The 26,848-nt window shown below is 38.1% G+C and overlaps 1 protein-coding gene across 2 annotated transcripts in view; it reads right to left on the reverse strand.

The window, feature by feature from the left end:
- SKAP1 (src kinase associated phosphoprotein 1) overlaps nt 1–26,848 on the reverse strand; it is a 295,603-nt gene that overhangs the window by 225,941 nt on the left and 42,814 nt on the right. For both annotated transcript variants that reach the window (XM_065909373.1, XM_065909372.1), the window contains exon 2: nt 23,007–23,112. In XM_065909373.1, coding sequence (XP_065765445.1) covers nt 23,007–23,112 — 106 coding nt within the window. The remainder of the gene's footprint in view (nt 1–23,006; nt 23,113–26,848) is intronic.

Here is a 26,848-nt window from a genome sequence, read left to right on the forward strand (position 1 = left end):
TCAGTAGTAAGTTAACAAGGCTAGGAAATCCCTTGTATTTGACCTTGAGTAGTGAGGCACATGGTAAATACTGATTATACCCAAGGAAATGACTTTTCTGAACAATGCTAATAGTCTCTACACTGAATATTTCCTATAACCTCTCCTCTCATTTAGGAAGATTCAGCTGATTTTGAATTCTCTTTCCACTACCAGTATTCCAACAGAAGGAATGGGCAAAGGGCAAAGGTAATAGGGCATGATACCCAAGAATACAAATGGGAAAAGAGCACCATCTGGTGGAAGTCTCTGATGGAGCATCAGAGGACTGGGACCCAGGGGTGGGGGTGTCCGACTCTTTGTGATCCCACAGATTGTAGCCTGCCAGGCTCCTCTGTCCATGGGATTCTCCAGGCAAGAATACTGGAGTGGGTTGTCGTTCCCTTCTCCAGGGGATCTTCCCAACTCAGGGAGCGAACCTGGGTCTTCCACATTGCAGGCAGATTCTTTACTGGTTGGGCCACCAGAGGTGGGGGTACCAGCCTTAGAAACAGTTGAGCAAAACGGGAAGGTCCCTGTGAGTGGTGCCCCCTTTAGTCCCTGTTCCTTCAAGCCATCAAAAGTACAAGAACTAGTATCTGCCTACAGGAAGCTTACAATCTTTTCTAAAATATGAGATACACATGAAGAGAATACACATGAAAAGATAGTCAATTTAAGATAGTAAGTTATAAACACACAGTATGGTAACAAAAAAAAAAAGATATGCAGATGATACCACTCTAATGGCAGAAAGTGAAGAGGAACTAAAGAGCCTCTTGATGAGGGTGAATGGGAAGAGTGAAAAAGCTGACCTGAAAACACAACATTGAAAAAACTAAGATCATGCCATCTGGTCCCATCACTTCATGGCCAATAGAAAGGGAAAAAGTAGAAGCAGTGACAGATTTTATTTTCTTGGGCTCCAAAATCACTATAGACAGTGACTGCAGTCATGAAATTAAAAGATGTTTGCTCCTTGGAAAGAAAATTATGACAAATCCGGATAGCATATTAAAAAGTAGAGACATCACTTTGCCAAAAAAGGTCTGTATAGTCAAAGCTACGGTTTTTCCAAAAGTCATGTACGAATGTGAGAGTTTGGCCATAAAGAAGGTTGAGTGCCGAAGAACTGATGCTTTCGAATTATGCTGCTGAAGACTTGAGAGTCCTTTGGATTGAAAAGAGATCCAACATTCATACTTAGGTTGCCTGATGCGAAGAGCTGACTCTCTGGAAAAGATCCTGATGCTGGGGAAGACTGAAGGCAAAAGGAGAAGGGGTGGCAGAAGATGGGGTTTCCCTGGTGGCTCAGCTGGTAAAGAAGCTGCCTGCAATGCAGGAGACCTGGGTTTGATCCCTGGGTTGGGAAGATCCCCAGATGAGATGGTTAGACAGCATCACTGACTCAGTGGACATGAATTTGAGCAAACTCCAGAAGACAGTAGAGGACACAGGAGCCTGGCATGCTGTAGTCCATGAGGTCACAAAGAGTCAGACACAACTTAGCAACTGAACAACAATGGTAACAACAGATGATAAGCACATAACTCATGTAATAGAAGGAGCCATCATAAGAAAGTCTTGGATTATTTGGGGGGAGGTAATAGTTCTGTGATCTTGAGTCTATGTCCACAAATTTTAGAAATTTTAGAAACCCTAGAAGACAGCACCACAAAGTTCTCTTACAAAATACAATGGTCACAATTAAACTTGTATTAAATAATAAACAAGTAACATTATCTGACTTGATTTGATAGTATCACCCACAACTAAAAGAAGTTTTTTAGAAGTCTATTAGCAGATAATAAAAAAGAAATAATATAAAATAAATTCATTCAATAAAATCCTACTCACCACTAAGAACCTTCTGTAACACAATCACTACATGAAATCCCTGCTATGACATTAATAGTAAAATCTAGGAGTTCAATGATTATCCCCTTTCATTGAAACACTGGAAACCTACATTCTGATATTTCATCCCCTGTGTTCTAGCATTAACACTGCAAATTGTGGTTGCTATGCAATCCCCCTACTCCCTACATGTAACAGACAACCGAATATGACTCAATGAACTATTAAAGAGAAATGCTAGCTAGCTGTGTTGTGGCAAAATGAAAGACACTAAATGTCAGGTCAGAGTTAAAATTTCTTTTCCTTTGTGTAGAAAAAAGGGAACAACTGAAGGGTTCATTGGTTGGTTGGTTTGCTTGTTTTTAAGGATAGGGAATAATGTCCATTGTGATCAGATCCAGCAGAAATGTGCAGCCTGAATGGGAGAGAGAGAGGAGCAAATCAGTTTAGGAAGCTGCTGGAGAGCAAGAGAAGGGAGAAAAGGTTTCAGAAGGAAAGTCAGAGATGTCTTGATACCAAACCTGTGTTTTGAGAGAGAAAACAAGGCAGAACTCACAAAGAACTCTGGCTGATAATCATATTTTAATCTGTACTATCTCTAGCTCTTGCCCTGCCATTTTTGTCACCACTGATACTTAGAACCTAATTTATTTTATTTTTTGCTTGCTTCAGGTTAATAGCTACTCTTAGACCACAGAGACTCCTAGTTATCTGATTGATGAATAACTAGATGACAACTAGTTATAACTAGAAGACTGTGATTGTGGACCATATACTCCCTGAATTTTACAGATAGAAGGACATCGAAGGTCATTTACCTCAGCCCCTGACTGTATAGATGAGAAAAACGAAACATGAGGAGGTTATCTGATTGTACCATAAGAGTTTAAAAATCCACATTGTAGAGCTACAACAGTTTATCTTGTGCAAAATCAGAAACAGATTCAAAATGTGATATTCATTTGAAAATTCCTTTGGTATTTTTCTTGTTGTGAACATGGTCACTTTATTCACCTGAGCTCAAATATTACATAAAATTTTTAAGCTGGACTAGTTCCTGGGGCTCCTCCAGGCAGCATGAATTTGTGAACATTAACATGCCAACAAACCCTTTATATCTCAAGTTATGAACACTGCATTCAATCTCTCAAACAGTAAAAATTCTCCACTATTTGCCAGACACTCCATGAGGGTCTGAGAGCAGAGAAAGCCTGAACTGTGGGCCGGTTTGGCTGGAATAATGCAAAATTGTGCAAAAGTGGTGTGAGTGACCTAAAACACACACAAGGTAAAAACTGGGGCCAGCAGAATCTAGGTCTGGCTAATCCCAGAATCCATTTTACTTCCTGCAGATGAGAGTTTCTGGGGGTGGATTTGGGGTGAGATTGAGGGAAGATGCCTGGAGGGGAGAGCCAGAGAGAGGCCGGGCCCAGGATGCAGAGAGAAGCCAGGCAGAGGGGCCAGGTGTTCAAAGCAGGTGGCAGAGGCCCACAGCAGATGTTGGGGGGGGGGGGGGGAGGCAGGGCAGGACTGTGAATGGGTTCCAACCTGAAAGACTTTGTTTTATCTTGTGAAATAGACTATGATGTCGAGCAAGAGTGAGAGGTGATATGATAAGGTAAAGACAGCTAAAAACCTTAGAGGGAAGAATACTGAGGAAAATTAAAAAAGCTGTTGATACAGAGCATGTGAAATAACTGCCAGGCATCACTAAGGGGTCAGCTGAGGTTGGAGACTAAGATTTACTGTGGCGGCAATCCAATTGTGTCATTTTTCTCCAGCACTAATTAGCTGCTCAGGTGTAAAATCAGAAAAGGTGGACAGCTGAATTGACCCAAGTTTAGAATCTTTCTAGGCTTGTGGGATAAAAAGACAAGAGAGTACGAGAAGACTGGAGGAGCATGCCATGGAACTCAGGCTGACCAGGGAAGAAACCAATGGCCAAAGACTTGACTATGCTGTCCGTACATATAAAATACTTTTAACAATCAAATATTAAAATAGTCAATATTTAACATTTAATTAAAATATTCAAAAATAAGAGACACAATTATTCTACTCTTCTCTCTCAGGACTGTTCTTTGTCCCCAAAGTCCCAAACCTCTCCTATCTCATGTTTCCTGTTTCAGTGGCCAACATCTCCATCCACACAACTGAAGCTTAGGAGTCATCTTCTATCTTGCTCCCTATTCTATGTATATCCCATCAATCACCAAGACCTGGAGATTCTATCTTCTTCATTTATTTTTAATCTATCTCCTCTCCCTCACTATGGGCACTGAATTCACTCAAGTCCTCAAAATACCTCACCCAGATCAATATAACCACGTCCAAAGTGATCTACCTGCCATTTTGCTCCTCTCTGAGCAATTCCTGTCAGTGCTGATGGAGAAGGAAGTGCAGCGACTGTGAAGAGCGAAGGCTCTGCAGATAAGCCTATGTTGGAGTTCTAGCACCTTCATCTTCTAGCTGGGAGACTGTAGCTGCTGTCTCAGTTCTTCATCTTTAAAACAAAAATAATAACCATATCTGTCACGTATCATTCTTGGGAGGGTTAACTGAGATGATATACATAAAGAATTGAGCATTAGGCCTGGCACTTGGCAGCCTTCAGTAAACCTCAATTGTTATGTCATTCAGTCAGTTCAGTTGCTCAGCCATGTCTGACCCTTTGTGACCCCATGGACTGCAGCATGCCAAGCCTCTCTGTCCATCACCAACTCCTGGAGTTTACTCAAACTCATGTCCATTGAGTTGGTGATGCCATCCAACCAACTCATCCTCTGTCATCCCCTTCTCCTCCTGCCCTCAATCCTTCCCAGCATCAGGGCCTTTTCAAATGAGTCAGTTCTTCGCATCAGGTGGCCAAAGTTTGGAATTTCAGCTTCAGCATCTGTCCTTCCAATGAATATTCAGGACTGATCTCCTTTAGGATGGACTGGTTGGATCTCCCTGTAGTCCAAAGGACTCTCAAGAGTCTTCTCCAACACCACAGTTCAAAAGCATCAATTCTTCAGTGCTCAGCTTTCTTTGTAGTCCAACTCTCACATCCATACATGGCTATTGGAAAAACCATAGCCTTGACTAGACGGACCTTTGTTGGCAAAATAATGTCTCTGTTTTTAATATGATGTCTAGGTTGGTCAAAAGTTTTCTTCCAAGGAGTAAGTGTTTTTTAATTTCATGACTGCAGTCACCATCTGCAGTGATTTTGGAGACCCCAAAAATAAAGTCTGCCACTGTTTCCACTGTTTCTCCATCTGTTTGCCATGAAGTGATGGGACTGGATGCCATGATCTTAGTTTTCTGAATGTTGAACTTAAGCCAACTTTTTCACTCTCCTCTTTCACTTTCATCAAGAGGCTCTTTAGTTCTTCATTTTCTGCCACAAGGGTGATGTCATCTGCATATCTGAAGTTACTGATATTTCTCCTGGCAGTCTTGATTCCAGCTTGTGCTTCATCCAGCGGAGTTTCTCATGATGTACTCTGAATATAAGTTAAATATGCAGGGTCACAATATATAGCCTTGACGTTTTCCTATTTGGAACCAGTCTGTTGTTCCAAGTCCAGTTCTAACTGTTGACCTGCATACAGGTTTCTCAAGAGGCAGGTCAGGTGGTCTGGTATTCCCATCTCTTTCAGAATTTTCCAGAGTTTATTGTGATCCACACAGTCAAAGGCTTTGGCGTAGTCAATAAAGCTGTGGTGGTGGTGGTGGTTTAGTCGCTAAGCCATGTCCGACTCTTACAACTCCAAGGACTGTAGCTTGTCAGGCTCCTCTGTCCATGGGATTTTCCAGGCAAGAATACTGGAGTGGATTGCCATTTCCTTCTCCGGGGGACCTTCCCGACCCAGGAATCGAACCCCAGTCACCTGCATTGCAGGCAGTTTCTTCACTGACTGAGCTATGAGGAAAGCCCCTCATAGCTATTTCATAAAGCAGAAATAGATGTTTCTCTGGAACTCTCTTGCTTTTTGGATGATCCAGCAGATGTTGGCAATTTGATCTCTGATTCTTCTGCCTTTTCCAAAACCAGCTTTAACATTTGGAAGTTCATGGTTCATGTACCATTGAAGCCTGGCTTGGAGGATTTTGAGCATTACTTTGCTAGCATGTGAGATGAGTGCACTTGTGTATAGTTTGAGCATTCTTTGGCATTGCCTTTCTTTGGGATTGGAATGAAAACTGACCTTTTCCAGTCCTGTGGCCACTGTTGAGTTATCCAAATTTGCTGGTATAATGAGTGCATCACTTTCACAGCATCATCCTTTAGGATTTGAAATAGCTCAACTGGAATTCCATCACCTTTACTAGCTTTGTTCGTAGTGATGCTTCCTAAGGCCTACTTAACTTCACATTCCAGGAGGTCTGACTCTAGGTGAGTGATCACACCATCCTGATTCTCTGGGCTGTGAAGGTCTTTTTTGTACAGTTCTTCTGTGTATTCTTGCCATCTCTTCTTAATATCTTCTGGTTCTGTTAGGTCCTTACCATTTCTGTCCTTTATTGAGCCCATCTTTGCATGCAATGTTCCATTAGTGCCATCATTATTCTAACCACCTAACAACACACAAACCAAATCTTATCATTCCCCTGCTTGAAATCCTTCCGTGGCTTACCCCTGTCTGGCCCTCCCCTCCTCAGCACACACTCCTGCTCTCACACATCACAGCTCTCTCTGCTGGCACACTTTTCTCTTCAGGTCCCTCCCTCCACTAGCAAACCCTGATGGCCCTTGAGGCTTAGTCCAGTCTCCTGCGTTAGGTGCTCCCCCATGCACTCCCCTTAGCAGCACCTGTATGCTGCACCACAAGCTTCTTATCTCTCTATGTTCCCGAGCCCTCAAGGGGCAGTAGCACAGACCTTGCTAAATAAGTGAACGGAGGTGAAAAGCAGAAGAGCTGTGTGTGTTAAGCATGAGTAGAGCACCGAGAATATTTCAGGGCGGTGGAGACAAGGCTGAAGAGGCAGGCAGAAGGCAAGCTTTCTAAGCAATGCTACAGAGTGTGGATTTTATCCCAAATTCTTATTGGGAATTTATCCCAAATTCTCCCTATCTTTAGGCAGAAGTGCCCTCCTTTTCCTCTAAATTACTCGCACAAAGGTAAGAGGGGGAAAAAGAGAAATCAAAGGAAGGAAAGAAAATGAAGAAGAGAAAGATAAAAATAAGTAAGCTTTGTTAAGCTAAAACATCCAAATGAAGTTTTTCACCCAAAGCCTGGCTTCAAAGACTAACTACAAAATGACCGGCAAAAATAGACTTCAAAAGACACAACCAAATATACATCACAGTGGCAAGAATCCAATATATAAATATAATCAATTTGTTTCCTCATTAAAAGCCTTCATGAAGAAAATGATTTAATACAAATGCTAAAGCTACTGACACAGATTAATCGAAAAATAACAACAGAATTCTAATTAAAGACATAATATTATTTCACTCATTCACACTAAAACAAAATTTGAACACATATATATAAACAGAATCTAGAAAGCATCCTTCTATGGTAACCACTCTAAGAGCTACAGTGAACTACTGAAATTAAAAAAAAAAAAGAACTCCTATCCTTAAGTGTACACTGAGATGTACACAAAAATTCAGATATCGTTTTTAAATTATTTCACAGTTTGGCCCTCAACTTGACTTTTTTCTAATTGTACAAGATTCTATACTAAAATATCATTCCTCCCCATTTATTTCTTTGTACAGTACCTATAGCAGTCACAGTTAAACCCTAAAGTACTCAATTATCCAAATCATAAAAGTAGGGAACTGGCTTAGATCTAAAGGCTAATGACTATGTGACCAGTTCTACTGCTGTATCAATACAGGTCAAGGGTCACGAACAGTTCAACCACAACAACCAGTCAATCTCAGGACTTACCTGACCCATCCTGGGGCCAGGACTTCTGGTTCTGTCCCACATCAAGGGATTCCCCAGCATCAAAAATGTCTCCAGATGTTGCCAGGCCACAGGGAAGCACTTAAGACACCAGGCAAACATCAGGACAAGGAAAGGACCAAGAATATTTATTCTGACCATATCTCTATCCCTCATCCTAGGAGCTAATTAGGTTGAAATGTTGTCAGCTACTGGCTGGCCCTAAGCTCTGCTGGAAAGATCTTCCTGTCAATCAAACCCGTTCAAATTGGGAGACGCTCCTAACCACTCAAACCAACAGCCTACTCATACTTCCCAGTCAAATCCTTCTTCCTTTGTCCCCCTTAATGTTAAAATTCAGTTTAAAACCAAAATAGCTACTTATATAAACAAAAACGGTATCTTCTAATAAAGATTTCTACACCTACTTGTCTGATTTTAAGAATCTCCTGGAACCCTAATTGAAACACAAATTCCCCAGGGTCCACACCAGACCTAGTAAATTAGAATGTCCAGGTTAGTGACCTAGAAGTCTCTGTCTTTAACAAGATCCCCAGGTAATTTATATGATGGGACAAGTTTGTAGAACACCATTAAGGACATGGGTATTTCATAAATGGTTGCCTGTTAAGGGAATTATAAACAGGCAGCCCCTAGTTCAAGTATAGACTGTATTCCAAAATTCATTTTGATTGTTTGGCTCTGGAAATGCATTTTCCTAATGAAACAAAGTAATAGATAGTGTTAAATTTTCTGCATCTGCTTTAAAAAAAATTAAATTTTGTTTACAAACCTGAAATATAGTAAACACAATCTTTAATTTACCAACCAACCACATTTCAAAAGTTGAAGCACAATGTTGGCCATTTAGAATGTATTTTCCCACTGACATAAAGTTCTGAAAAGTGGTTATATTATCCGGTTATCCATAAAAGCTTGTGAAGCTCATAATAAACCAAAGGCAGCTATGGAATCAAGGATATAAATATGAGCTCAAAGCAAGAGATACTGGGAAGAAAGAAACATCTGTCTTCCTTTTCTGGGCATGCATAGAGCATAAACATAGGCAATCTTTGAGAGTATTATCCCTCTTCTCTCCCTTTGCAACCATCCTCTGCCTTCCAGAGGCCTCAGCCCAGGGACTCATAAGATATCCATAATTCCCTACTAAAGCATTTACTGTCCCACGCTTTACTCTCTTCAGTCATGGACCTCTTCTCCACAAATCCAGTAAAAATTCCCATTTCCAGGATTTTATTCCATCTTATCTTTTCAGCTATGTATCTCATTACTTCCTTATACCTAATCAACAGAATTATCATTTGGTTCCCAATGATGGCTAAACTTTTATCTCCTCTGTTTCTTTGTACATGCTATCTTTGTGTGCAATACATCTGACCAAAAATCCATCCTTTTCAAACCCAAGACCAAGCCATGATGACATTTCATCCATGAAGATTTCTTATTTCTGTATCCTTTTTATCTTTCTCATTAGGTTGTAAATTTCTTGGGAATATCTATTGGGTATCTACAATGTAACATGCCTTGTATTAAGCACTTTTATATGCATAACAACAATCCTACAAGGTGGGTGTATTGTATAATTATTCAGTTTACCTGGTTCAAAAACAACAAGTTATAGAAAGACTGGAAACTGTCATATAATCACCACATAAATGCTTTGCACATAGTAGATGCTCAATAAATATTTGTTGCATGAATGAAGTAGCATTATTCACTTATGAAGAAATCAAGCCTCAGTAAGAGTGCTGGCCAAACAATCATCCCGCTTTGGTTCAAATCCCAGTTCCAAACCCTAACAGGTGTTAGAACTTGAGCAAGTTCTCTGAACCTCAGTATTCTCATCTGCTAACTGGGGATTATTAAGTATTCAGCTCACACCTGTTGTGAGGGATAAATGAGGAAATGGGTGCAAAGTCCTCCAACACTGGGCCTGGCACATGGTAACTGTGTGATGAATGTTAGCTGTGATTGTAACTCCTCAGTTGCAGAGGCAAGAGTTTCTAAAGCCCTCATTCTTTCTGAAGAAAAGGATCCTCTGTTAATTTTATAACCCTCAGTGTACCTAGCACTGTATGTTGCCCATAACAGAGGTTCAACAAACTTATTGAATTTCCTCAGCACAATCATCTTAACCAAAAGTTAGAAGAAAACCATTCAATAGGGCTAGTGCACATCAAAGTACTCTGGCATGTAGAGTTTGAATGATTTTTAATTTCTCCCTTTTATCTATTTGTATTTTCTAAATCTCTACAGTGAACATGTAAATCTTAAATCACTGATATCAGAGCCCTTATCCCTCCAGGTGAATTTATATTTGTAAAAGAGGACAATGCACCTAAATGAATCTCTAAATGGTGAAAATCCAGGTAAGTAACAAGTTGAAACCAAACATTTCAGACTGTCTAGAGAAGATACCCATGCATGGTGGGCTCTGTGCTAGCTCTGTTCATCAGTCTGGCCGCTTACTGGCCCAAGAACTTCTTGAAAAACAGGGATATATCTTCTCTGACGCTGTTTTGATCACCTGGCATTGTGCCCAACAAAGAGTAAACAAATAGCCAATACATATTTGTTAAGTAAATTAACTGCTTCCGGCTTGTAATCCTCACCCTTGCTTTTAGTTAATTCCATTTCTCTTCGTGACCAACATGAAAATCAATCATGGTGACTGATGTTTTAAGAAGGAAGTGAATGGTTTACTCAAGCACCATCACTTTGGAAAGCTAGTCTCACAAATACAAATGTTTCACTAAATAGCCACACAGAGTGCAGATAATCCTTTTCTAATGAGGGATTCATCCTGTGTCAGTTCAGTGCAGCTCAAAAAGATAAAATCTAAGAAACAGGCGTTGTTCCTAGCCAACAATTAGATACCTCACCTAATGAAGACCTTGAGAATGAACTTCCTTTATTAAAAAAAAAAACTTATTTTAGAAAAGTCATAAATTACTAAAAGGACTGCTGTATTTCATATGGCTCAAAAATAATCTTACTTTTGTGTATGTATGCACACACATGCTTAGTTACATAGTAAAAAAAAAAAAAAAAAAACCTCCAAATACATCTATTTATTTCAACAGAAGTGACCCAAGGCTACAATTAAAGCCCAATTATTTCTATCCACATCTCTTTTCCCTGCAGTGCCAACTCCTTTCCCACCTGGAAATAAATACTCTTTGGTTTTTAAATCCCTGCCCCTTTTTGTTCCCTGCCTCTTTTTAAAACAGGAAAGGCTCTGATATCAGTGATTTAAGATTTACACATTCACTGTAGAGATTCAGAAAATACAAATAGATAAAAAGGAGAAATTAAAAATCATTCAAACTCTACATGCCAGAAATTACTATCATTAACATTTTGGTATATTTTTTCAGACATTTTTCTGAAGAAAAAAAAAAAACACCAGTTAAATCATTTCTTCATATATAGTATATCTTATCATTCCATATCAATATATCTTCTTCTATGGCACAAATGATTAAATTATCTTCTTTTTAATCTCCCTTTCAACAGAATGGAGGAGCAGAATAAACTGGAACAGGGAGAAGCCTGAGGCAGAGAATCAGAAAAGAGAATTGTAAAAGCTCTGAATAAGACTTCATGAGAGCTAAAATTTAGCCAGTGAGAAAGAGAATAGAAGGGAGAAGACAGATTTAGGATGAAAAATCAATAGGCTTGTTGATGGTGTGGGGAGTAAAGAGAGAGGAGTCAGGAGTGACTTCCAGGATTCTGCCTAGTGGGTCAGGACCTAGTGAAAGCAGAAATAGACTTTAGGGGTAAGCAGAATATAAAATAATGAGTTCAGTCTGGACACTCAATCAGATATGATTCTTCTGGCTACAAAATAACAGAAAATCTGACTGACAGAGGCTTAAGCAAGTACAAGTTTATTTTTCCTTCAAAACAAAAAGTCTGAAGACTGGTGATTCTAGGCATGATGCAGGGTCCCAACAATGGCATGAAGAACCTAGGTTCTTCCCTTATTTCTGCTCTAACACCTTAGAGCAGAGTAATGTCTTACAGTGGCTACTTCATTTCAGTGCTTTATTTTGGCCTCCCAAGCATAAGATTTGGAGAAGCAAATGGCAACCCACTCCAGGATTCTTGCCTGGAGAATCCCATGGATGGAGGAGACTGGTAGGCTACAGTCCATGGGGTCGCAAAGAGTCAGACACAACTGAACGACTTCACTTTCTTTTCTTAAGCATAAGATTGTCATGTGAGAAGCTATCAGAAGTCTTCTCCTCACATTTCTTTGGCCAAAACTGTATCTTATGCAAACTCTAGACCAACCACTGGCAAAACAGAATGGCTTTCAGATCATGAGTCCTTCCCTGGGAAGGTGGGATGCTGTTGTCAAGGAAGAATGGAAGAATGGAGGGTGGCTGCTAGGGAGGCAAACAGCAGAGTCTGTCCCAGCTTTGCAAGTTTGAGATATCTATAAGATAGTCTCTAAGACACCCAAAAGGAGCTGTCCAATATGCTGTATAGTGCCTTGGAGAGAGAATTGCAGTTGAGTTGCAGAACTAGGAGTCATCCATGTTCTAGGGAAGTTATAGAATTAGGGGGCATGCATCCAACTGCTTACCAAGAATGTGATGGGAAAGAGGCAAGCCTGAGAGACAGAAGGGAAGAGGGCAGGGTAGAAAAACAAGCTCAAATCAAAGCCCAAACTAAGAGTATAAGTACAAGGAAGAAGGAAAACCAGGAGAGACTACTATCATGGGGACCAACAGAGGGAGAGAGTTTTTATTTGCTTGTTTGTTTTTACTTTTTGAGGAAAAGGAAGTTGTTAATATCGTCACATGCTGCAGATACACCAAATAAGACAAGGATTGAACAGTGTCACCTGGATGATGCAATCAGTAAGTTACTGGTACTTTGGCAAGAATACCTTGATAGGAGCAGAGACTAGATTATAGCGGACTGAAGAGTGGCCAGAGAAGAAGACAGCAATGGCTAGCCTAGGCTTCTATTTCAAGAAGTGTGTCTGTTGAAAAAAGAGAGAGAGAGATACAGGACAGTAGCCAGAGAGGGAATCACTGTGTAAGATGTAATGTTTTTCTTAATATTAGGAGGGATTTGAACATATTTATATGATGAATGGAGAGATGTAATTAGGAGGGAAAAGCTAAATTTGAGAGAGAAGGTCTCTGGGGGGCAGTGGTTACAGCAGAGTGAAGATGACAACTATGAGTCATAGCCTCAGTCCTCAAATAGCATGAGGGGACACTCTGAACTCAAACGATGACAGAGAATTATAAAACCATGTAGGCAAATCTCAAAAGGGAAGAGGTTTGGCAAAAGATTGAACAGTAAAAGTCTAGAAATGACAAGCAAGGAGCATGAAGGATGCCAATAGCACTTCTGGAAAATGAGCAAGTTCTATTTAAGACAGCTGCAAGCAAAACAGTAACCTGAAGAAGAGTCATGTTTACTTGGGCAGGGATGGAGAAAAGAGGTTGCGGACATCGTGGAGCTTGATTATACCAGAACATGGATTCTAGGAAACACAGGGGGAAGGGTTAGAACAGAAGTCCTCAAAAAAGATGAAAGATGGTGGAAACAAGGAAGTGCAAAGTTTTACAGGAAAGATGATAACCAAAGGCAGAGGGCTTATGATGGATCATGTCTGGACTAACTGGCATCCATGCCCCAAGAGAACTCTAACACGTGGGCAGCAGCCCTGTAACCTTATGCCACAGAATGTTAGAGAAATGTCATCACAGGAGACGTTTAAAGAGATGGATGCTATCTTTACAAATGGCTCTGTAATTCCTAACGCTCAATAAAAAGAATGTGTTTTATCTTTGGACAAGAATATGTGGGGCTGGCTACTGCATAGTAAATTTCAAAATATAGAGGGTCTCTTGTTCCAATGTTTAGCCAAGGACCAGGTAACACATTTATAACAGTTTTCCCCTCATTCAATTCACATTATTGAGCTCATATCATATACCAGTACTGTGATGGATCGTTTTTTAAAAAACAAACATCCATGTCTTTAAGAAGTTTATAATCTCTATGTCTTCCAAGTTCTAAGAAACTGAATTTAAAATGAACTTAAAAGTATGTGGTAGAGCAGTGATTCTCAAATGTTTATATGCATACAAATAACCTTGGGATCTTATTAACATGCAGGTTCTGATTCAGTGGGTCTGATTCAATGGAGCCTGAGATTCTTCATTTTAAACAACTTTCCAGGTGATGTTGATGTTGCTGGTCCATGGGTCACTCTTGAGTATCAAGAAGCTAGGACTCTAGCAAAAAGGATTTCTTGCTTTACCTTTTCTATTTATACTGACCTATAAGGTCCTAAATTTTTTCCTCTTTTCCTTGTTAACTCTCCTACCCATCTGTTCTTTCTAATAAAAAGAGAGTTTAGGGTAGAAAAACTTACCAAAAGCTTGCTCTTCTATTAACTACAAAAGCAACTATTAGCTATACAGACCGCTGTTGTGAACATGTCAATCATCTATCTCATGTGATTACATATTTTTGTGGAATCCCTACTATTTCAAACAGGGCACCTAGATATTCAATAAAAGAATAAACAGACTGGGAGCAGCAATTAATTCCAGTTATGCCATATGGCAGTACAGAACACTGGCTGGAACCTGAAAACTCAATTTCACAAGAGTCTTACTTATTCTGAATTTTAATCATTATAGGATCGGCAAACATATGCCTACCAACTTGCTCCATTTACACAAAATTCTAAAGAATAATCACACTGCATACTCAAAAATGATTGGTTTTTCCCAAATGGACTCAAAATTTCTCTTCTACTGGATTCTCAAAATCAAGTAGCTGCTGACAGCTCCAGTTTAATCTCTCTTTCAAACAAAATCTTCAAACAGTACTTTTAACAAATAGTATTGCTTGCTTTCTTACCATCTTCATCGTCAACTCACAGTATAATTTTGCACAAGTATAATTTTCTCCAGTTCTGGATTCCTCATCTTTGGGGCTGGCTCAGCTGCTGACCCTCCTGTCCCTGTGAACTCCCTCCATCATGCCTGTCGCTGCTGAGACACCCATCCCACCACATTCTCTCCATTTCACCTCTCTCCAGAAAGGAGACATTATCATTTCTAACACATACTCCATCGCCTGTCCTATTAGAGCTAAGATACTTTCATCTCCTGTACATCTCATAATTTCAAGATAAGGACAGAAAAATCAGTTCTTGTTCTGTGAACTTTTGTCTCTGGTGCTTGAGAGACTATCCTGATATCCCCTGAACATGTTTTAGTGATAACATTTACTGCACCAGGGCCAAAATGATTTTCTGCCACTTTCAATTCTAGTTCAATAAAAGAATAAGAGCTTTGTTTCTAACCTCTGTCATTTTTAATACCATAAAATGATTTAAAAAATGTAAAATTGAGTTCCATTTCCTACTGGACTACCAATCTCATATTAGCTTTCCTTTTATCAAATTTATGAGAAAAGTCAGAAATTGCCTTTCCTTAAAAAAGATCAAAATCTCAGGATCTCCTGGGCAGCATGCTTGAATTGAATTTGAGCTCTCAATAATTGCTAGCCTGGAAGTCTTAAAGAAGTATAAAAGTTAGATACTTAAAGTTAGTTATGTCAGAAATAACAAACTGGAGGATTATCCCTTAGACTACTATCATCCAGAAATAATAAGGTTATTCTTAGAAAATTATCATCCTAAAAATATCACAGACATACTTATTACATTTCCAACTTGAGGAAGTCTATGGTTTTCTGAAACCACACTATGAATGAAGTCCATGGTTTCTGAACTGCAAAGTGAAACAAATGTTTTTTGCAACATCATATTATGAAATGTTTCAGATACGCATAAAAGGTAAACGAACACCCATTTATGTATATACTCATAATCTAGATGCTATGATTCACATTTTGTTATATCTGCTTTGTCACTTATCCATCCATCTATCCATCTTGTTTTTGATGCATTTCAAAATAATGCAGATGTTGCTCTAGATGCATATATAATTAACTAAACTTCAATATTTATTTACAGTTCCTTTAAACCAATAAGCTTTTGAAAGATGCCAATTCTTTTTTAAAATAATGGCTTGCTTAAGTAAACTGTGCAACCAATTAGAAATCCTACATTCTAAATCCTAATCTTTTATTAATTCTCTTACATTGAGTAATATCACATATCTTAGTTTTATCATCAACAAAAAAACAAAGGTTCTTGGTAGACATGATAGGAGGTCTTGATTATCAAATCATAAAATGAACATTGTGGTTATGACAGAATCCAGAAAAGAGAGACACTCCCTTAATATAATGAGATATAGCTATTGGAGATTATGTGGGCATAAAGTTTTCTATAAATTATAATAATTCAACAAGGCTCACAAACTCAAGAGGGAGCTTGAATGTGAGCATTTAATCATAACACATCAGTCAGTCAGTCAGTTCAGTCGCTCAGTCATGTCCAACTCTCTGCGACCCCATTAATCGCAGCATGCCAGGCCTCCCTGTCCATCACAAACTCCCAGAGTTCACTCAAACTTATGCCCATCGAGTCGGTGATGCCATCCAGCCATCTCATCCCCTATCGTCCCCTTCTCCTCCTGCCCCCAATCCCTCCCAGCATCAGGGTCTTTTCCAATGAGTCAATTCTTCACATGAGGTGGCCAAAGTATTAGAGTTTCAGCTTCAGCATCAGTCCTTCCAGTGAACACCCAGGACTTATCTCCTTCAGGATGGACTGGTTGGATCTCCTTGCAGTCCAAGGGACTCTCAAGAGTCTTCTCCAACACCACAGTTCACTATATATCTACGATAAAACAACTTGATTATTGAGGACTGAGTCACTCCAAGTGGGCATTTCATAACAAGGCACTAGCATCAAACTGGAATTTTCTTGGCTTTGTGAAGCTGTAGCTGGCTTATAAACTCCTTATTAATTAACTAGAGTAAGAACTGTCACAGGGATAGCTGCCCCTTCCTTTATGAGCTGTTTATTCCCCTACACTGATTTTTTTTTTTTTTTCTTTTAGAAGATTGGCCTGGAAGGGGCATTCTTTGAAGCCTGAAGAATCAAAGCTGCTGCAAAGCACTGCTGAGAGTTTTGAAAGAATTATGAAGAAACTACATTGGACCTGAGGCGATAGGCTGAGATCTCCCTAAACAGGTCAGCAGTTGGTCTGCAAAATATTCCCATTGCCAAGGAGGCGGTGACATCTTGTGTAAATCAAAAGCTAAAACCCTGAGATATCTCATTTCCATTTTAAATGCATGGGGGTTAAATATGGATATCTAGCACTTGAGAAGTTCCTGTGGGATTGATTTTTTTTCCTGTCGTTTCTGAGCCCTTTGTTGGGCGTGATAAGAAGGACCGCATTTCATTATCAACCCTGCTAGTGCTGCACTTCAGGGAGACGAGATGAGGTAACACAGTTGGAGAGAAGATCCGGCTTCCAAAGGAGAAATGATTCACATGTTGTGATTACAAAAACCCACTTTAGGCCCAACTCATTTTCAACAGAAGCATGAAATAAAATGAAATCCCAAGGAAATGAAATTTCCTGCATCATTTTGCAAATTAAAGAACAAGAAAAATCATAGTGATACCATAAAAGAAATCAAATTTTTGAGGTTTCAAGGTTTGGTTGGTAATGTTTGCATTTTTGTAACATTTGAAAAAACAATCCCAAATAACATTTTGGGGGAGGCAACTGCAAAAAGAAAAACACAAGCTCATGGTTAGGTGAATCTTCAATTGAATCAGACAATGTTACAGAAAAAACATCAGAACAAAGACTTAGAATTCTGAGAGCCGACCCAGTGCTCTTGCATTTCTCTCCCCTTTGCTCTAATTTCAGTGTAACACAGGAAGTGGATACAGGATGGGTCTATATCAGAAATAAGAGAAAACCAGCGAATTAGAGATAACTACAACCAGGAGCGCCTCACACCACAAGTTTCTAGAGATCCACAAATAGATGAATACAGAGAGGCATTGTTTTTTTTTCCACTGGCTTTCTATAAGCAGAAAAAGTAGCACATGTTGGGACAAAAGACTAGATCCAGATCAAGTGAGATTTAAAATCAAGGCCAAAGCAAACATTGATAAAATGAAGACTGTAATTTCATATAAATGATCTTTTCACACAATGTATGAATTAAGAGGCCCCATTTATAGACAAATAGAAAAGCTTCTAGTATTAAAAAATTGATACTGAGGATTTTCTGAGATCTTTCAAGACAAATCCATTTCAAGTAGATAATAGGAATGTGCCCAAGTAATAATGATGGCTTTAATTCTATCAGAAGTAAAGCAAATTCAGAGACCTAACTATAGGACTAAAGAGTAGTGCTCAGCTTATTCTAATGGATCAGTCCAACCTGAAGAGAGAAAGCTCAGTTATCTACCTGCTTCCCAGGTTTCATTTCAAAAGTCCTTTCACTCTTGATAGAACATGTTGTTCTGTTTAATGAGCTCAGTACTGGGAATGTTTAATAAAAATGTGTGGAAAAAGATTAAAAAAAAACCCACTTACTAAAAAGTTATTGTACACCAAAATTACTCATATAAAATATTTATGGGATGACCAAAGGGAGAGAGGGGCTTCTATCTACTAATACCACCAAAATAGCCCAGTGTAAAAAAAAACAAAAATGGATCAATTTAATCTTACAGCTGGTACCAAATCCAAGACATTTACTCAAGTGAAAGAATAAACAAAATAATCATCATCATAAAATTAAAAAGGAGTCATACAAAAAAAAAATAAAATAAAAAGGAGTCATACACTTCAAGGTTGCTTTGAAAGTAGAGGAGACATTCTATGAAAGAACATATAATAAAATGATCTTCCTTTCCAGGCTAAGCCAAGAGACCAACAGTAAGTAATATTATATCAGTTTCACCTGTAGGACATTTCAGACTAAAAGAGCAACAAAAATAACCCTTTACTACTCCCAGTAAGTATATCTCCAAAAATCTTAAACACAATTGTGAAATCTCAACACAGACTCACTAAATAACAGAAAACTAGTACAGGAATTTAGCAAATAACTGATAACTTGAGAGCCATGAAGTTGTGAGTTTTTGTTTGTTTTCTTGGTTAAGGGTGAGAAACAGAGATAGGACTGGAAAAGGAAGAAATGAATTTTTAGACTTCAAGATGTGGTCAAATTATTGCTATGAGTTTGAAGCCTTTTCAGAGATCTTTTTAGATGGATTGCACTAGTACCTACTACCTTTTTTATTTCTGCATTGGCACTGAAACTCTGGTGAAAGTAGCAAAGTGAACAGAAAGAGAAGATATGAACCAATATCTAAACTTGTAACACAAATGTACCAACAACACATTTCACATTTCTTCTCTTGATAAGCACACTTCATCTGAGTGTTTTTTGTTTGGGGATTTTAAGCTCAATAACCAGTACTTAGGAAAAGTAAAATTCTCCATGTAATTAATGGTGATAATATTGACAGCATATCACTTTGAAAATCTTGCTCTCAAGAGTTACATTGGACTAATACCTTGTCTTTCTTCCTATAATACAAAGACACAAGAACAATACATTCTTAAACTAAATTCTGTTTTAAAGCTAAATCCATGGTAAGCTGACAAGAAAAACTTGAAGTCCCCAAGGAGAACTGGAATTATTTCTATGATATTTGCACTAACATATCATGTTTCATGGAGAGCTATATGCTAACCACCCACAATGAGACATGTTCAAGATATTCTTTCAGTCTGTAGTTTAAAAGCACTGGTTTTGTGCCATAATCCTGTTACATAAAGTTATTTCTTTATTTTTTTCCATTTCAATATGCTATTAATCTACCTGTCTCTTTTTGGAACTCCGTTAAGTTTCACAAAAGAAAACAGTACTCCAAGTTTGTTTCCATTGGCTCTAGATTTCACTTCCAACAGTGAGTATAAATGACTAGCTGTTCCAAAATGAGCCATGGAGAATTTATCCCTACCTCAGTAATAAAAATCTCCTATTTTCTTCACCCTTTTCCCCATTCTCCATGCATTCTTGCTGTTAGATGGCCTCCCCTGAATCAAACTTAAGAAATGCTCAACTGTTTCTGAAAATGCGTGAGAATGCCATCAAACGTCTGAGTATAGACCAAGTATGTCTCATTTCAGGTGTCTCAGCTGGCGCTGGTCCTGCAGTGACCGCTGTAATAAATGAAACAGGAGGAGCCTCCGCCTGGCTCTCATCCTGATCGTTCTCTAAAGAGCTTGGTGAAAACTTGGACTCAGAATGTGAGTGCTGTTAGTTTTAGGGAGAAGGTTTAAATGAGGAGGCAGTCTGAAGAAGAGCCATGAACATCACAGCTCAGGACATCAAATACCACAACAGGACTTCATTTCCTTGGAATTACGCAAAGTGCCATCCGTTTTTTATTTTGTCTTATATGGAAAACATTATCCTTCATTGGTAATACTCTTAAGCCAAAAAAACCCCATGAAGACAGAAATACAGATATGACTTTCAGTCTGGGAAGACAGAAAAGCTACTTGTACTGAAAAACAGATGAGCACTTGGAGGACATCCATGACTCAACACAACTATCATTTTCTGGGGTCAGTCACTCTAGGCAATAGAAAGGTGGCAAACAGCACATAACAGCTGTGATGAAGTCAGATGCTTTAATTTACAGCAAGTCACAGTCATGGCAAACAGCACTGAATTCTGAGCCACCATAAAAATTACAGCCAAGCCCCTAGAGTTTACCAGGAATCAGTATTTTCCCGTCACTCCACTCAATTCTCAAGCAGCACAGTGTTGAGAAAATAATTAAAAGAATTAAAGCAAAGACACAGACACAACAAAGAAAGAATGGAAAGTTTTGGTGGGGGGGGAGTATATGTATATATGGCATTGATATTTATCTAGTGTCTTTCCCAGATTATCCTGCTAGAGATTTCTTACCCACCTTTGGCTCTAATGTGCCAAGTTAGTAGTTTTAGACAGATTCCTACCTCCCCCACAAATTTACCAAACCCCTAAAGCTTTACTGCTTTAATATGACTCAAGATAAAACTTTTAAAGTGGCTTTTATTAATTCTTTTGTTGTTACTTGGCTATTTTCCATATACATTTCGCTCTCAAGTTTGATGATTTCCAAATTTCCTTTCATACCCAGCCTCTGGGAGAGATACAACTCCCACGCAAAAAAAAGGTAAATGTGACTGGCATTGTACAAGCTTTAAGTGTTCTCAAAGCAACTGGTACCAATACATAAAAGTACATAAATAACATCAACCAGCCATACATGGGGCCATACATGCAACATGGCTGAAAAAGAAGATTCAGTAAGACAAGGGTTACATTATGGGATGATGATTGAATGGGTAAATTTAAGACAATTTCAAACAGCTTGCCAAAGGAAAGCCTCATTTTTCCATTTTCTTGTACAGTATCTAATTTCTGGCTCCTCATTTCCTCCTGATCTGATAATTATGAAATTCTAAATAAAGTGTCATCTTTCTTACAACAAATCAATGAACAGAAAGCTCCCATCAACAATGCAGATGTTTCCTAAAACCCCTGGTGATTATTTCCTGAATGTCTGTCCCACAAACCACATAGCAAGTCCTTTGAGAACAAGGAACCCTCTCTACCTCATAATAAACACAGCTTCTATGTGTGTGTGCAAGGGTGTGTGTGTATGAGTGTGTGTATGCACTTAAAAAAGAGAACTAAGAAGTAATATGTAAGTGATAACAGTGAGATAACAGTGAGTCACCACAAAATCATCTTTTATTATCAATTTCAGATTGAAATTCAGTCCTTTCCAAGTGCTGTGCTGCAAATACAGGAAAGGAGAATTCCTATTCATTGTATATTTGTCTCCATAGATGCAGTAAAATTATTTTTACATTCCTTACCACAGATTTACACCATTAACACCACCACATACACAATTATATTTTGGGCATCCCTCTCCCTATAATACAGTTTAAAATAATTCCATCTTTGTTCCTCATGCCATCCTTATAATAATCCTATAATACAAAGATCAGTTTTGTATTAAAAAAATTTAAAAATTCTTTAAGTTACTAACTGAGCCTTCAGATACACAACTAAGCCTACACTTACCTACTAATAAAAGTATAGGGAAGTTTGTTTTAAACATTCTTCCAACCTACCAAAAATTATAGATATTCTCACTTTTGCAAAAAGCTCTCATCTTTTGCATTGTTTGTTTCAATTATTCAGGGCAACCCAGGCTGATAATTACACAGTCCCCAGTTGCTGAGTAAAAGTGATACTTAATTAGCCAGCAGGAAAGATCTATTAAGATCCAGCAGGGCATCTTGTGAAGTTCTCTCACATTCCTGGAGGGAATATATTCTGGCCGTGCCCTTCTAAAGGATAAAACTCCTTGCTTCTAAGGAGTGGCAATGAGCTTTCTAAAGTACATGATAAGATCTGTCTGCCACACAATTGAAATCCCAGGTACAACCCTGCTGATGCTCATCCTTTACTGAGAGTACACAGTTCACACGTCTCAAATCACGTTGCCTCCGAGTCGAAAAAGACGTAAGCTGGTACTCACTTACCCCCAACTCTCTTTCAGTTACCACACTTCAAACAGGAAGTGGCTGGGAAATATACTGTAATGGAAATTTTTTATTTCTTCCTCCATCAAGCAAGTGTATGCATCTGTCAGGTGCTCACATTCTAAAAGGCACAAACTAGGTGAGGGCCTTTAATTTAAAAAAAAAATACTTAATGAGCATGATATTCCAATCAGTCCGAGATTAAGACATTTTACTAGGAAAAGATAATCAACTGGATAAGTCTAGTTTAAGTTTTCTATTCGGGAAGGAGATGAGGATATAAAATCAGGACCAAAAGTCATAACGGAAATTATCTCATACTGCTTAACATCCTCTCTTTCAGTAATTTGGACAAGCATATATATTTAGCTTTTCACTCATTTTGCAAAAGTGTCCAATAAAGACTAACATGACAATCCAAAGCTAAAAGCAGAATAACTCTTTTAACATACATAATTATCAAAATACTTCCATTGTGGTAAACTAACTACCCTACATATGCCTGCCTACCTTCAGTGCAATTCAGTAAACATTTAAAAGCCTCTACCAAGTATAAAGAACTATAATAAGTGTGTCTTACTTTGATGATTTATATACAATTAAAGTAGATTTTGCTGATTATAAATTGCTTTAAACTTTATGAAGAAGAATAATGGAACCGGTTTATACAAACCTAGCTTTGATTTGCTGCAAGCCCCGTAGAATATGGTCTCTGTTGTCCTTTGCACCAGCACTGAGGTTCTCATTCCGCAAACCTTCGGCCAGGAACTCCTCAGTATCTAAAAGAAAAGGAAAGCTGATCAACAGAAAAGGAAAAGTACTAAGAGAGAAGGAAAAACATCTCAAGGATTAACAAATGGGTATAATTCTCTCTTTAAAAACTTTAAAGTTGCAGAATAAGGTGATTTTAAGTAATGCCACAGAAGAGTATACTTCATAGTGGTTAAAATGGTAAAGCTTATGCTATGTATATTTTGCTTCTAGTGCTTGTAATATGAAACTGTACTAGATATACTATCAAGATAATGTTACAAATTTATACAGTTGGGTTACATAAGCATATTAAAAATTTGTTTTACATTCTCACCACTCAACACCACCAAACGAAAAATCCTACATAGCCATAACCAGGACTTTTGATGGGGTATAAAGTTCTGGAAATAAAAATTTCACTAAGGACCACCATTAAATTCCAAGATGTATGCCATATCTATTGCATATGTCATTTAATAGGTTCCTCCAAGTTCCTCTGAAGGGTAAAGAATGAGAAGGTGAATTCAAAGGTAAAAAATAAATGCTATCCAAAATTCAATTAATGTAATATGCCATATTAATAGGATAAAAGACAAAGACCATGTGATTGTTTCAACAGATGCAGAAAAAGCATTTGACAAAATTCAACAGCAATTTATGATAAAACAAACAAAAACACTCAACAAACTGGAAATAGAAGGAAACTTCCTTAGCCTCATAAAGATCATCTACAAAAACCCACTAACATCATACTTAATGATAGGTGAAAATCAGTATACAGATCCCCCCATTTTAAATAAAGTCAGGGTGCCAGATGGAGAAGGAAACAGCAACCCACTCCAGTACTCTTGCCTGGAAAATCCCATGGACGGAGGAGCCTGGTAGGCTGCAATCCACAGCGTCGGGAACAGTTGGACACGACTGAGCGACTTCACTTTCACTTTTCACTTTCATGCACTGGAGAAGGAAATGGCAACCCACTCTAGTGTTCTTGCCTGGAGAATCCCAGGGATGGAGGAGCCTGGTGGGCTGCCGTCTATGGGGTCGCACAGAGTCAGACACGACTGAGGCGACTTAGCAGCAGCAGCAGGGTGCCAGAAAAGGGAGCTCTAAGGCCCTACCCACTGATGTCAATTGCAGACCCAACAGGAATAAATATATCACTGTATCTCCAACAGGGAGAAGGTTGCTGCTTTACTACAGCAGGAGGAAGGAAAAATTTTCTCCTTGTCCTGCAAGAGTCTGGCCAACGAGAGACTATTAACAATAACTCAGTCAACAAGAAGCCATTATACTTGGAACTCCCAGTTTTTTCCAATGGTCTCTTTGCTTATAACAGCTCCTCCCAGTTCCTTCTTTTCTATAAAAGAAAGTTCCTCTCTTGTTTTCTGGGCTTGCCTGTGGATAACCATGATTGCACATCCTTAATTGCAAGTCTTTGCTATTCCCAAATAAACCATTTTGCAGGTAAAATAAATGGTTGTTTTACTGTTTTAGGTCAACAAATGAAAGGCTGAATACTTTCCCCCTGTTCCTAAAGATCAGCAACAAGACAAACTGTCTGCTCTTACCACTTATATTCAACATTGCACTGGTGCTAGACAGGGCAAATATGCAAGAAATGAAATTAAAAGAGTCTAGGTTAGAAAGAAAGAAGTAAACTATCTCTACATGCAGATGATATAATCTTGTACCTAGAAAACCCTAAGGAATCCACTGACAACTATTAGGACTAAAAAATGAGCTCAATAAGTTTGCAGGATACAAGATTAATATAAGAAATCAGCTGTATTTCTATACAGTCACAATGAACAAACCAAAATTAAATTAGGAAAAATTAAATTAGGAAAATTTCATTTAAGATAATATAAAACAGAATTAATACTGAGGAATAAATTTAACAAGAGAAGTATAAAACTTAAACTCTGAAAACTACAAAATATTATTGAAAGAAATGAAAGACCTTATATTAAAGGAAGAAAATAAATGGGAAGTCATCCCATGTTTACATATGAGACTTATGGCTATTAATATGGGAATATTTCCATATTGATCTAGTCAATGCAATCTCTATAAAAACTCCAGTTGGATTTTTTGCAGAAATTGGAAAACTAATCCAATAATTCATTTGGAAATTCGAGGTACCCAGAATAGTCAAAACAATTTTGAAAAAGGAGGACAACTTTGGAGGATTCCCATTTTCTGATTTCAAAACTTACTACAAAGCTACAGTAATCAAGACAATATGGTACTGGTGTAAAGACAGACACACAGATCAAAGGAACAGAATTGGGAATTTAGAAGTAAACCCTCACATTTATATTCAATAAATTTTTGACAAGGATGACAAGATAATGCAATGGAAAAAACTGTTTTTCAATAAATGGTGCTGAAACAATTAAATATCCACATGCAAAGAAATGAAATTGAACCCTTACCTCATACAATATACAAAAATTAACTCAAAATGGATCATAGATCCAAACATAAATGCTAAAACTATAAAACTATTAGAAGAAAATAGGCATAAATCCTTGTAACCTTGGATTAGATAATAGTTTCTTAGACATGATGCCAAAAGAACAAGCAACAAAAGAAACAAATTGGACATCAAAATTAAAACTATTGTGGTTCAAAGGATGCTATCAAGAAAGTGAGAAAATTTTTGCAAATCATGTATCTAATAGGAGACTTATATACAGAATATATAAAAAGCTCTTACAATTCAATAATAAAAAGACAAATAACCCGATTTTAAAGCAAAGAACCTAAATAGACATTTATCCAAAGATATACAAATGACTAATAAACACATGAAAAGATGCCTAACATCAGCTGTTATCAGGAAAATAAAAATCAATGCCACACTGAGGTACCATTTCACATGGCTACTATCAAGAAGATGGACAATAATGAGTGCTGTTGAAGATGGAGAGAAATTAGGATCCTTATACATTGCTAGTAGGAATGTAAAATGGTGTCGTTACTCTGAAAAGTCTGGCAGTTCCTCAAAAAGCTGAAGAGAATTGCCCACCAATTCCACTACTAGGTATATACACAACAGAAATGAAAACAAGTGTTCAAATAAAAACTTGCACACAAATGTTCATAGCAGCATTATTTTTAACAGCCAATAAGTGGAAAAAATACCAACACTCATCAACTGGTGAACAGATAAACAAAATGTGGCAGCAATAAAAAGGGAAATGCTGATACATGCTACAATACAAATAAATCTCCAAAATCATAATTTCCTCAGTCAAAAGAAACCAGTAGCAAGGGTCACATATAGTATAATTCCATTTACATGAAACATACAGAATAGGCAAAAATCTATAGGAACAGAAAGTAGATAAGCAGATGCCTAGGGCTGTGGGAGGGAGGGATGCAGACTGAAGAATGAAGGCTAAAGGGGTTCAAGTTTTCTTTGGCAGATGATGAAAAGTGTTCTAAAGTTTATTGTGATGATGACTGCACAACTCTGTGAATACCATACTACAAGCCATGGGACTGTACCCTTTAAATGGATAGGTTTTATGATATAAGAACTACATCTCAATGAAGCTGTTAAAAAATATAAACAAATGTATGAATGAGTGGATGAGTGAATAATAACATCTACACATAGCCTTCTGAAATTTCAAAATTTGAGGGTGAAAACATTCTTTAAGTACCCAGACATAAAAAAAAAAAGTAGTTTACAGAGTAACAGAGTCAAAATGTCCTCTCTACAAAATAAGCACCAGAAGATGAAAGTTTTAC

This window comes from Muntiacus reevesi, chromosome 18 (genome assembly GCF_963930625.1).
Source record: "Muntiacus reevesi chromosome 18, mMunRee1.1, whole genome shotgun sequence".
In the NCBI taxonomy this organism is placed as follows: domain Eukaryota; kingdom Metazoa; phylum Chordata; class Mammalia; order Artiodactyla; family Cervidae; genus Muntiacus; species Muntiacus reevesi.